The sequence below is a fragment of the Oncorhynchus mykiss genome, chromosome 2 (assembly GCF_057628025.1).
Source record: "Oncorhynchus mykiss isolate SJ-2025 chromosome 2, ASM5762802v1, whole genome shotgun sequence".
In the NCBI taxonomy this organism is placed as follows: domain Eukaryota; kingdom Metazoa; phylum Chordata; class Actinopteri; order Salmoniformes; family Salmonidae; genus Oncorhynchus; species Oncorhynchus mykiss.
The window spans coordinates 15,102,501-15,115,846 of NC_143023.1; the positions used below are offsets into that span (position 1 = coordinate 15,102,501).

A 13,346-nucleotide genomic window follows, 5' to 3' on the forward strand; every position below is an offset into this window, starting at 1 on the left:
TAGATGAATGTCTGTATTAATGATTCTGGACTAGATGTCTGTCTTCATTGCTGATTCATTGCTGATTGTAGACTGTCTGTATTTCTGAGTGTAGACTGTACTAGATGAATGTCTGTATTGCTGAGTGTGGACTGGACTAGATGAAAATCTGTATTTGGACTAGAAGACGTTCTGTATTGCTGAGTCCAGTCTAATGAGTGTAGACTGCACTAGATGAATGTCTGTATTGCTGATTGTAGACTGGACTAGATGACTGCCTGTATTAATGAGTGTAGACTGGACTAGATGCCTGTCTGTATTGCTGATTAAAGACTGGACTAGATGAATGGCTGTGTTGCTGAGTGTAGACTGGACTAGATAACTGTCTGTATTTCTGAGTGTAGACTGGACTAGATGCCTGTCTGTATTAATGAGTGTAGACTGGACTAGATGACTGCCTGTATTGCTAATTGTATACTCGACTAGATAACTGTCTGTACTAATGAGTGTAGACTGGACTAGATGCCTGTCTGTATTGCTGATTAAAGACTGGACTAGATTAATGTCTGTATTGCTGAGTGTAAACTGGACTAGATAAATGTCTGTATTTCTGAGTGTAGACTGGACTAGATGCCTGTCTGTATTAATGAGTGTAGACTGGACTAGATGAATGTTATATTTCTGAGTGTAGACTGGACTAGATGCCTGTCTGTATTAATGAGTGTAGACTGGACTTGATGACTGTCTGTATTAAAGAGTGTAGACTGGACTAGATGAATGTCCATATTTCTGAGTGTAGACTGGTCTAGATGCCTGTCTGTATTGCTAATTAGAGACTGGACTAGATGAATGTCTGTATTGCTGAGTGTAGACTGGACTAGATAACTGTCTGTTTTTCTGAGTGTAGACTGGACTAGATGCCTGTCTGTATTAATGAGTGTAGATTGGACTAGATGAATGTTATATTTCTGAGTGTAGACTGGACTAGATGCCTGTCTGTATTGCTGAGTGTAGACTGGACTAGATGCCTGTCTGTATTAATGAGTGTAGAGTGGACTAGATGACTGTCTGTATTGCTGATTGTAGACTGGACTAGATGTCTGTCTTTATTGAGTAGTGTACACTGTACTAGATAACTGTCTGTATTTATGAGTGTAGACTGGACTAGATGACTGTCTTTATTGCTGAGTGTAGACAGGACTAGATGAATGTACGTATTTCTGAGCGTAGACTGGACTACATAACCATCTGTATTAATGAGTGTAGACTGGACTAGACTGTCTTTATTGCTGAGTGTAGACAGGACTAGATGAATGTATGTATTTCTGAGCGTAGACTGGACTAGATAACTGTCTGTATTATTGATTGTAGACTGGACTAGATGTCTGTCTTTATTGCTGATTAGAGACTGGACTAGACAACTGTCTGTATTGCTGAGTGTAGACTGGAGTAGATGAATGTCCATATTTCTGAGTGTAGACTGGACTAGATTAATGTCTGTATTGCTGAGTGTAGACTGGACTAGATGCCTGTCTGTATTCATGAGTGTAGACTGGACTAGATGACTGTCTGTACTGCTGAGTGTAGACTGGACTAGATGTCTGTCTTTATTGCTGATTAGAGACGGGACTAGATGAATGTCTGTATTGCTGAGTGTAGACTGGACTAGATGTCTGTCTTTATTTCTGAGTGTAGACTGGACTAGAGGACTGTCCTTATTGCTGAGTGTAGACTGGACTAGAGGACTGTCTGTATTGCTGAGTGTAGACTGGACTAGATGAATGGCTGTATTGCTGAGTGTAGACTGGAGTAGAGGACTGTCTGTATTGCTGAGTGTAGACTGGACTAGATGAATGGCTGTATTGCTGAGTGTAGACTGGAGTAGATGACTGTCTGTATTGCTGAGTGTAGACTGGACTAGATGAACGGCTGTATTGCTGAGTGTAGACTGGATTAGATGAATGGTGTATTGCTGAGTGTGGACTGGAGTAGAGGACTGTCTGTATTGCTGAGTGTAGACTGGACTAGATGAATGGCTGTATTGCTGAGTGTAGACTCTACTAGATGACTGGCTGTATTGCTGAGTGTAGACTGGACTAGATGACTGTCTGTATTGCTGAGTGTAGACTCTACTAGATGAATGGCTGTATTGCTGATTAGAGACTGGACTAGATAAATGTCTGTCTTGCTGAGTGTAGACTGGACTAGAGGAGACTTACGAGCCGTGGATGACGACCTGAGACTGCCGGTTGTTCACCTGGTTGTCACTCTTGTGACGAAACTGAAGGAGACAAGAATTTACATGTTTTTCTCTCCAAATAGTATGTGTTTTGAATAGTGTAAGTTAGGACAGTTACAATTATCAACCAACAATTACGGACAAAAACTTCAAAATAATAGTCATGATCTGCACATCTTAAGACATTTATTTTAGGAGACGGGGCATTCAACTTTATATTCAACTAGATACAGTTCACCCAGTAGCAGTTTTTCATTTTACATGAAGTGGGTAAAGTTGGTAATTATTTTACATGAAGTGGGTAAAGTTGGTAATAATTTTACATGAAGTGGGTAAAGCTGGTAATCATTTTACATGAAGTGGGTAAAGTTGGTCATCATTTTACATGAAGTGGGTAAAGTTGGTAATTATTTTACATGAAGTTGGTAAAGTTGATATTCATTTTACATGAAGTGGGTAAAGTTGGTAATCATTTTACATGAAGTGGGTAAAGTTGGTAATTATTTTACATGAAGTGGGTAAAGTTGGTAATCATTTTACATGAAGTGGGTAAAGTTGGTAATTATTTTACATGAAGTGGGTAAAGTTGGTAATTATTTTACATGAAGTGGGTAAAGTTGGTAATCATTTTACATGAAGTGGGTAAAGTTGGTAATTATTTTACATGAAGTGGGTAAAGTTGGTAATCATTTTACATGAAGTGGGTAAAGTTGGTAATCATTTTACATGAAGTGGGTAAAGTTGGCAATTATTTTACATGAAGTGGGTAAAGTTGGTAATCATTTTACATGAAGTGGGTAAAGTTGGTAATTATTTTACATGAAGTGGGTAAAGTTGGTAATTATTTTACATGAAGTGGGTAAAGCTGGTAATCATTTTACGATCAGAAAGGCACAGTCGGGAGAAGCTTCATTTTCCAAAGTTCCAAACGGTCAGAACCATTTGTTTTTGAGACAGGGGTTTCACCAAAGCTGTGTTGTAATCATTAGGTCGTCATAGCACATTTTACAGACGCATTATGATGCATTTCAAGCTCTAAAGATTATTCAACCAGAATTACAATTATAATAATAACCATTTCCATTTGCATGAAAATGTATTGTTACCCCAAATTCCATAATCGTCACAGCCCTAGTGTGTGTGTGTGTGTGTGTGACAGACACTCACGTAGTCGTCAGTGGCATCCTTTACTGCAGTGATGCTGAGCACCAGGACTAAAGGCACTATGGTGGTGAACCAGGAGAGAGACGAGATCTGAGGAATCAACTGGAGAGAGAGAGAGGGAGGGAGGGAGGGAGGGAGAGAGAGAGAGAGAGAGAGAGAGAGAGAGAGAAAGTGAGTGAGTGAGAGAGAAAGAGAGAGGTAGGGAGAGAGAGAGGAGGGAGGAAGGGGAGAGAGAGGGAAACAGAGAGTGAGGGGGCAGGAGGAAGGAGAGGGAGGGAGAGAGAGACGGAAACAGAGAGTGAGGGGGCAGGAGGAAGGAGAGTGAGGGAGAGAGAGAGGGAAAAAGAGAGCGGTAGGGGGCAGGAGAAAGGGGAGGAAGAGAGAGAGGAGGGAGGAAGGGGAGCGAAAGAGAGGAGAGCGAGAGGAGGGAGGAAGGGGAGAGAAAGAGAGGAGAGTGAGAGGAGGGAGAAAGGGGAGAAAGAGAGAGAGGAGGGAGGAAGGGGAGAGAAAGAGAGGAGAGCGAGAGGAGGGAGGAAGGGGAGAGAAAGAGAGGAGAGCGAGAGGAGGGAGAAAGGGTAGGAAGAGAGAGAGGAGGGAGGAAGGGGAGAGAAAGAGAGGAGAGCGAGAGGAGGGAGGAAGGGGAGAGAAAGAGAGGAGAGAGAGAGGAGGGAGAAAGGGGAGGAAGAGAGAGAGGAGGGAGGAAGGGGAGGAAGAGAGAGAGGAGGGAGGAAGGGGAGAGAAAGAGAGCGAGAGGAGGGAGGAAGGGGAGAGAAAGAGAGGAGAGTGAGAGTGGGATGGGAGGTAAAACAAAGAAAGAAAAGAAAGCAGTCTCTATGATGTACCTGCTGTGTCCTTCAGTGTGGTGAAAACTGATAGCCTCTCTTTCTCCCCTCCCCTCCCCACTCATCTCCACCCCACCCCCCTTTACAGCACCCCTGTCTTCACTTCCTCTCCCTCCATTGCTTTATCCCCGTCTCTCTCTGCCCTCCCCATACCTCCACTTCCTCTCCCTGCTTCCATCTTACCTGCAGTATGAGCAGAAAGAGGAAGTAGGTGTTGGCCACTTCCTGGAACTGTTCAAACAGGTTGACGGGCAGAAAGGTGATGACGTTGTACTTAGACGTCACAATACAGTTACTCTGAGAGAGATAGAGAGCGAGAGAGAGAGATAAAGAGAGATAAAGAGAAATAAAGAGAGATAAAGAGAAGGGGGAATAGAGGAAGGTATGTTCTAAATGTGAAATACTAATTACTTCAAAAATAGAAAATGTTGGTCTATGATTAGTCATGTAATGTACTTAAACATAAATACACATATATAATCATGTACGCACACAAACACACAAACTATCTCTCTTACCGCATACTGAAACTTCTCGTTGTATTCTCTGTCATTGGCCCGAACCCTCCTCTCCTCCTCTGGTGAAACACACACAACACAACTGTGAGACAGACAACACATAACTTTGAATAACACAACTCTAAAACATTTTAACCAAAAATATCTTTGGGATAACACACAGATTCCCTGCCAGGGACCTTGCCTTTGTGTGTGTGTTTGTAAGAGGGTGATTATCCCAGGCCGAGTCCATATCACTAATTCATCAATACAGATGTTCTATGTTAATTTGATCCCTCTGTGGTCACAGGGATTTTTCCTGTGCAGCAGGAAAGGCACATTTTCAGTGTATTCAAGGTTTAAAAAGGCGTTTAAATGTTGTCATTTCCACCTTAAAATGTCAGACTTAACAAAAAATGTATCAACCTCTACAAAAATGTCTATTAATTATATTCCACATAATAATTCACAGTTCCTGTTGCTGCAGGATTATTGTCCTGCTGTGAGAAACTGGTCAGATTAGCATAGAACATCTGTAACTACAGTCTGTGTTGGGACAGAAAAAGAGAGATGGAGAGAGGTTGATTTGGCCTATCTAATTTACATATACAGTACAACCAAATCAATATAGAGCTACACATGCACATGCACACGCACACGCACACGCACACACACACACTGACTGGCAGGTCAATCACGTTGTAAGAGGAATTAGCTCTGTTTGGCTGGTGCTTCTGAACATGAACAACCCAACAGGCTCAGACCAGACACAGTTAACCCACCACTGGAGGGTGATCCCTGCGTCACTAAGGAAATAAACAGGCCATGACTCTGTAGAGGTCAGCTGAGGTGAATGTATACCTTGAGGTGAGGTGAATGTGTACGTTGAGGTGAGGTGAATGTATACGTTGAGTTGAGGTGAATGTGTACGTTGAGTTGAGGTGAATGTGTACATTGAGGTGAGGTGAATGTATACCTTGAGCTGAAGTGAATGTGTACATTGAGGTGAATGTGTACATTGAGGTGAATGTGTACGTTGAGGTGAATGTGTACCTTGAGGTGAGGTGAATGTATACGTTGAGCTGAGGTGAATGTATACGTTGAGCTGAAGTGAATGTGTACGTTGAGGTGAATGTATACGTTGAGGTGAATGTGTACGTTGAGGTGAATGTATATGTTGAGGTGAATGTGTACCTTGAGGTGAATGTATACGTTGAGGTGAGGTGAATGTGTACGTTGAGGTGAAGTAAATTTATACATTGAGGTGAATGTATACGTTGAGGTGAATGTATACGTTGAGGTGAATGTATACGTTGAGGTGAGGTGAATGTATACGGAGAGTTGAGGTGAATGTGTACATTGAGGTGAATGTGTACGTTGAGGTGAGGTGAATCTATACGTTGAGGTGAATGTATACGTTGAGCTGAGGTGAATGTGTACGTTGAGGTGAATGTGTACGTTGAGGTGAAGTAAATTTATACATTGAGGTGAATGTATACGGTGAGGTGAATCTATACGTTGAGGTGAATCTATACGGTGAGGTGAGGTGAATGTATACGTTGAGGTGAATGTATACCTTGAAGTGAGGTGAATGTGTATGTTGAGTTGAGGTGAATGTGTATGTTGAGGTGAATGTGTACATTGAGGTGAGGTGAATGTGTACCTTAAGGTGAGGTGAATGTGTACGTTGAGGTGAATGTGTACCTTAAGGTGAGGTGAATGTGTACATTGAGTTGAGGTGAATGTGTACGTACGTTGAGGTTTATACGATAATGAGCATCAGACCTTTATTTTGAAGGCTGTAGTTTGAGTCAGTCAGGTGTTGTTTTTTAACACTTCACTGGATATGCCTACACTTTGAGGGATTACTCACACCTCAAACTAAAGTCTCATTCCCTCTCTCTAGGAGGATGCTGAAAGCTCCAGCTGTCTCTCTCTCTCCCTCTCTCTCTCCCCCTCTCTCTCTCTCTCTCCCTCTTTCTTTCTCCCTCTCTCACTCACTTTCTCTCTCTCTTTCTCTCTTTCTGTCTCTCCCTCTCTCTCTTTCTCCCTCTCTCACTCACTTTCTCTCTCTCTCTCTCTTTCACTCTCTCTCTAGGATGCTGAAAGCTCCAGCTCTCCAGCCACTCAAACTCCTCCCTCCATCCCTCACTCTAAATATTAAGAGAATAACTCCCTTCCCCTTAGCAACAGTGCTCTCCCTCTGGTTCTCCATCAACATAGAGAAACTGTATTCTCTCACTCCCCTTCTCTTACTTTCTTTCTCTCTCTTTCTCTCTTTCTATCTTTCTTTCTTTCTCTCTTTCTTTCCTTCTTCCTCTCTCTCCCTCACTCCCCTTCTCTTTCTTTCTTTCTTTCTTTCTTTCTTTCTCTCTCTCTGTTAAAAGCGTTTTGTGCTGATTGATGCAGTGAATGTTTTGGAGAAACCCTCCCTGCCTCCTTCTCTCCTCTAATATTGATGAGAGCTTTAAAAATTAAATGACTGCTGTTCACCCAGAGTAGAGCACACACACACACACACACACACACATGCACACACCACACAAACACACAGTCACAGGTAGGTCAGTCAAACACGGCCCCTGTCCTGTTTCAGAGGAATCGGAAAAAAGCATACAGTACACACACAGTCACACACCTGCTAACTTCCTTCCTGTTTGTCTCTGTCAGCAGACCAGTCTATAACCAGCCCCTCAACCACACACACACCAGTGGTTTCCTGTGCAGCAGCATGCATGTCAGTCCCTCTAGTCTCATCCTCCTGAGGAATAGCCTTGTTCAGCACTGTCTGACCTACCAAAACACACAGCCCCATCTGACCTACCAAAACACACAGTCCTGTCTGACCTACCAAAATACACAGCCCTACCAAAACACACAGCCCTGTCTGAACTACCAAAACACACAGCCCTGTCTGAACTACCAAAACACACAGCCCCATCTGACCTACCAAAACACACAGCCCCATCTGACCTACCAAAACACACAGTCCTGTCTGACCTACCAAAATACACAGCCCTACCAAAACACACAGCCCTGTCTGAACTACCAAAACACACAGCCCTGTCTGAACTACCAAAACACACAGTCCTGTCTAACCTACCGAAACACACAGTCCTGTCTGAACTACCAAAACACACTGTCCCGTCTGACCTACCAAAACACACAGCCCCATCTGACCTACCAAAACACACAGTCCTGTCTAACCTACCAAAACACACAGCCCTGTCTAACCTACCAAAACACACAGTCCTGTCTGACCTACCAAAACACAGAGTCCCGTCTGACCTACCAAAACACACAGTCCTGTCTTACCTACCAAAACACACAGTCCTGTCTACCCTACCAAAACACACAGTCCTGTCTGACCTACCAAAATACACAGCCCTGTCTGAACTACCAAAACACACAGCCCTCACACTCACTAACATAGTTTATTCACACATACACACATACACATCCAGTTCACATACATTATACTGTAGACACAATACACATATTACAGTAATACACAACATGTGGAGCAGAGATGGACCACAATAATACATTAACCTAGGCCTCTTTAAACAGTTGATGGACCATAAGGAGACATTAACCTAGGCCCTATATAAACAGTTGATGGACCACAAGGAGACATTAACCTAGGCCCTATATAAACAGTTGATGGACCACAAGGAGACATTAACCTAGGCCTTATATAAACAGTTGATGGACCACAAGGAGACATTAACCTAGGCCTTATATAAACAGTTGATGGACCATAAGGAGACATTAACCTAGGCCCTATATAAACAGTTGATGGACCACAAGGAGACATTAACCTAGGCCTTATATAAACAGTTGATGGACCATAAGGAGACATTAACCTAGGCCCTATATAAACAGTTGATGGACCACAAGGAGACATTAACCTAGGCCTTATATAAACAGTTGATGGACCATAAGGAGACATTAACCTAGGCCCTATATAAACAGTTGATGGACCATAAGGAGACATTAACCTAGGCCCTATATAAACAGTTGATGGACCACAAGGAGACATTAACCTAGGCCTTATATAAACAGTTGATGGACCACAAGGAGACATTAACCTAGGCCCTATATAAACAGTTGATGGACCACAAGGAGACATTAACCTAGGCCCTATATAAACAGTTGATGGACCATAAGGAGACATTAACCTAGGCCCTATATAAACAGTTGATGGACCACAAGGAGACATTAACCTAGGCCCTATATAAACAGTTGATGGACCATAAGGAGACATTAACCTAGGCCCTATATAAACAGTTGATGGACCATAAGGAGACATTAACCTAGGCCCTATATAAACAGTTGATGGACCATAAGGAGACATCAACCTAGGCCCTATATAAACAGTTGATGGACCACAATAATACATTAACCTAGGCCTCTTTAAACAGTTGATGGACCATAAGGAGACATTAACCTAGGCCCTATATAAACAGTTGATGGACCACAAGGAGACATTAACCTAGGCCCTATATAAACAGTTGATGGACCACAAGGAGACATTAACCTAGGCCCTATATAAACAGTTGATGGACCATAAGGAGACATTAACCTAGGCCCTATATAAACAGTTGATGGACCACAAGGAGACATTAACCTAGGCCCTATATAAACAGTTGATGGACCATAAGGAGACATTAACCTAGGCCCTATATAAACAGTTGATGGACCACAAGGAGACATTAACCTAGGCCCTATATAAACAGTTGATGGACCATAAGGAGACATTAACCTAGGCCCTATATAAACAGTTGATGGACCATAAGGAGACATTAACCTAGGCCCTATATAAACAGTTGATGGACCACAAGGAGACATTAACCTAGGCCCTATATAAACAGTTGATGGACCATAAGGAGACATTAACCTAGGCCCTATATAAACAGTTGATGGACCACAAGGAGACATTAACCTAGGCCCTATATAAACAGTTGATGGACCATAAGGAGACATCAACCTAGGCCCTATATAAACAGTTGATGGACCACAATAATACATTAACCTAGGCCTCTTTAAACAGTTGATGGACCACAAGGAGACATTAACCTAGGCCCTATATAAACAGTTGATGGACCACAAGGAGACATTAACCTAGGCCCTATATAAACAGTTGATGGACCATAAGGAGACATTAACCTAGGCCCTATATAAACAGTTGATGGACCACAAGGAGACATTAACCTAGGCCCTATATAAACAGTTGATGGACCATAAGGAGACATTAACCTAGGCCCTATATAAACAGTTGATGGACCACAAGGAGACATTAACCTAGGCCCTATATAAACAGTTGATGGACCACAAGGAGACATTAACCTAGGCCCTATATAAACAGTTGATGGACCATAAGGAGACATTAACCTAGGCCCTATATAAACAGTTGATGGACCACAAGGAGACATTAACCTAGGCCCTATATAAACAGTTGATGGACCACAAGGAGACATTAACCTAGGCCCTATATAAACAGTTGATGGACCACAAGGAGACATTAACCTAGGCCCTATATAAACAGTTGATGGACCACAAGGAGACATTAACCTAGGCCTCTTTAAACAGTTGATGGACCACAAGGAGACATTAACCTAGGCCCTATATAAACAGTTGATGGACCATAAGGAGACATTAACCTAGGCCCTATATAAACAGTTGATGGACCACAAGGAGACATTAACCTAGGCCCTATATAAACAGTTGATGGACCACAAGAAGACATTAACCTAGGCCTTATATAAACAGTTGATGGACCATAAGGAGACATTAACCTAGGCCCTATATAAACAGTTGATGGACCATAAGGAGACATTAACCTAGGCCCTATATAAACAGTTGATGGACCACAAGGAGACATTAACCTAGGCCCCATATGTAAACATTTGATGGACCACAAGGAGACATTAACCTAGGCCCTATATAAACAGTTGATGGACCATAAGGAGACATTAACCTAGGCCCTATATAAACAGTTGATGGACCATAAGGAGACATTAACCTAGGCCCTATATAAACAGTTGATGGACCATAAGGAGACATTAACCTAGGCCCTATATAAACAGTTGATGGACCATAAGGAGACATTAACCTAGGCCCCATATGTAAACATTTGATGGACCACAAGAAGACATTAACCTAGGCCCTATATAAACAGTTGATGGACCACAAGGAGACATTAACCTAGGCCCTATATAAACAGTTGATGGACCATAAGGAGACATTAACCTAGGCCCTATATAAACAGTTGATGGACCACAAGGAGACATTAACCTAGGCCTTATATAAACAGTTGATGGACCACAAGGAGACATTAACCTAGGCCCTATATAAACAGTTGATGGACCATAAGGAGACATTAACCTAGGCCCTATATAAACAGTTGATGGACCATAAGGAGACATTAACCTAGGCCCTATATAAACAGTTGATGGACCACAAGGAGACATTAACCTAGGCCCTATATAAACAGTTGATGGACCACAAGGAGACATTAACCTAGGCCCTATATAAACAGTTGATGGACCACAAGGAGACATTAACCTAGGCCCTATATAAACAGTGGATGGATGTGTCAACTCTCATACTGTCTCTCATACTGTCAGATCTGTGAGTGTTAAGAGGAGGTCAGTCAGTTATACGACTGTTCCAGGTTTCAGGGTAGGTTAGGGTTAAGAACTGTTCATAATATCTGCAATGGTTTACAGAGAGAGAGAGAGACAGAGAGCGAGAGAGAGCGAGAGAGAAAGAGAAAGAGAGAATGAAAGACAGAGAAAGGGAAAGCGAGAGAGAGAGAATGAAAGAGAGAGATTGTGTTACAGTAATGCAGACTTTTCTCTCCATTTTATCTATCTGCTGCTTGTTTATTCCTCCCTGCTGCATCCCTCTCTTCCTCTCTCCACTCCTCTCTCTATCTACATCCCTCTCTTCCTCTCTCCACTCCTCTCTCTATCTACATCCCTCTCTTCCTCCCTCCACTCCTCTCTCTGTCTACATCCCTCTCTTCCTCCTTCCACTCCTCTCTCTATCTACATCCCTCTCTTCCTCTCTCCACTCCTCTCTCTATCTACATCCCTCTCTTCCTCCCTCTACTCCTCTCTCTATCTACATCCCTCTCTTCCTCTCTCCACTCCTCTCTCTATCTACATCCCTCTCTTCCTCTCTCCACTCCTCTCTCTATCTACATCCCTCTCTTCCTCCCTCTACTCCTCTCTCTATCTACATCCCTCTCTTCCTCTCTCCACTCCTCTCTCTATCTACATCCCTCTCTTCCTCTCTCCACTCCTCTCTCTATCTACATCCCTCTCTTCCTCTCTCTATCTACATCCCTCTCTTCCTCTCTCCACTCCTCTCTCTATCTACATCCATCTCTTCCTCTCTCCACTCCTCTCTCTATCTACATCCCTCTCTTCCTCTCTCCACTCCTCTCTCTATCTACATCCCTCTCTTCCTCTCTCCACTCCTCTCTCTATCTACATCCCTCTCTTCCTCTCTCCACTCCTCTCTCTATCTACATCCCTCTCTTCCTCCTTCCACTCCTCTCTCTATCTACATCCCTCTCTTCCTCCCTCCACTCCTCTCTCTATCTACATCCCTCTCTTCCTCCTTCCACTCCTCTCTCTATCTACATCCCTCTCTTCCTCCCTCCACTCCTCTCTCTATCTACACCCCTCTCTTCCTCCTTCCACTCCTCTCTCTATCTACATCCCTCTCTTCCTCTCTCTACTCCTCTCTCTATCTTCCTCCCTCCACTCCTCTCTCTATCTACATCCCTCTCTTCCTCTCTCCACTCCTCTCTCTATCTACATCCCTCTCTTCCTCTCTCCACTCCTCTCTCTATCTACATCCCTCTCTTCCTCTCTCCACTCCTCTCTCTATCTACATCCCTCTCTTCCTCTCTCCACTCCTCTCTCTATCTACATCCCTCTCTTCCTCCTTCCACTCCTCTCTCTATCTACATCCCTCTCTTCCTCTCTCCACTCCTCTCTCTATCTTCCTCCCTCCACTCCTCTCTCTATCTACATCCCTCTCTTCCTCTCTCCACTCCTCTCTCTATCTACATCCCTCTCTTCCTCTCTCCACTCCTCTCTCTATCTACATCCCTCTCTTCCTCTCTCCACTCCTCTCTCTATCTACATCCCTCTCTTCCTCTCTCCACTCCTCTCTCTATCTACATCCCTCTCTTCCTCCTTCCACTCCTCTCTCTATCTACATCCCTCTCTTCCTCTCTCCACTCCTCTCTCTATCTTCCTCCCTCCACTCCTCTCTCTATCTACATCCCTCTCTTCCTCTCTCCACTCCTCTCTCTATCTACATCCCTCTCTTCCTCTCTCCACTCCTCTCTCTATCTACATCCCTCTCTTCCTCTCTCCACTCCTCTCTCTATCTACATCCCTCTCTTCCTCCCTCCACTCCTCTCTCTATCTTCCTCCCTCCACTCCTCTCTCTATCTACATCCCTCTCTTCCTCCCTCTACTCCTCTCTCTATCTACATCCCTCTCTTCCTCCTTCCACTCCTCTCTCTATCTTCATCCCTCTCTTCCTCCCCCCCTCCTCTCTCTATCTACATCCCTCTCTTCCTCCCTCCACTCCTCTCTCTAT

The 13,346-nt window shown here is 43.4% G+C and overlaps 1 protein-coding gene across 2 annotated transcripts in view; it reads right to left on the minus strand.

Moving 5' to 3' along the window:
- Nucleotides 1–13,346, minus strand: part of LOC110518702 (phospholipid-transporting ATPase ID) — an 83,980-nt gene that overhangs the window by 40,211 nt on the left and 30,423 nt on the right. For both annotated transcript variants that reach the window (XM_090190167.1, XM_090190165.1), the window contains 4 exons: nt 4,743–4,801; nt 4,408–4,521; nt 3,386–3,484; nt 2,199–2,260 (listed from right to left, as the gene is read on the minus strand). In XM_090190167.1, the coding sequence (XP_090046293.1) occupies nt 2,199–2,260; nt 3,386–3,484; nt 4,408–4,521; nt 4,743–4,801 (334 nt within the window). The remainder of the gene's footprint in view (nt 1–2,198; nt 2,261–3,385; nt 3,485–4,407; nt 4,522–4,742; nt 4,802–13,346) is intronic.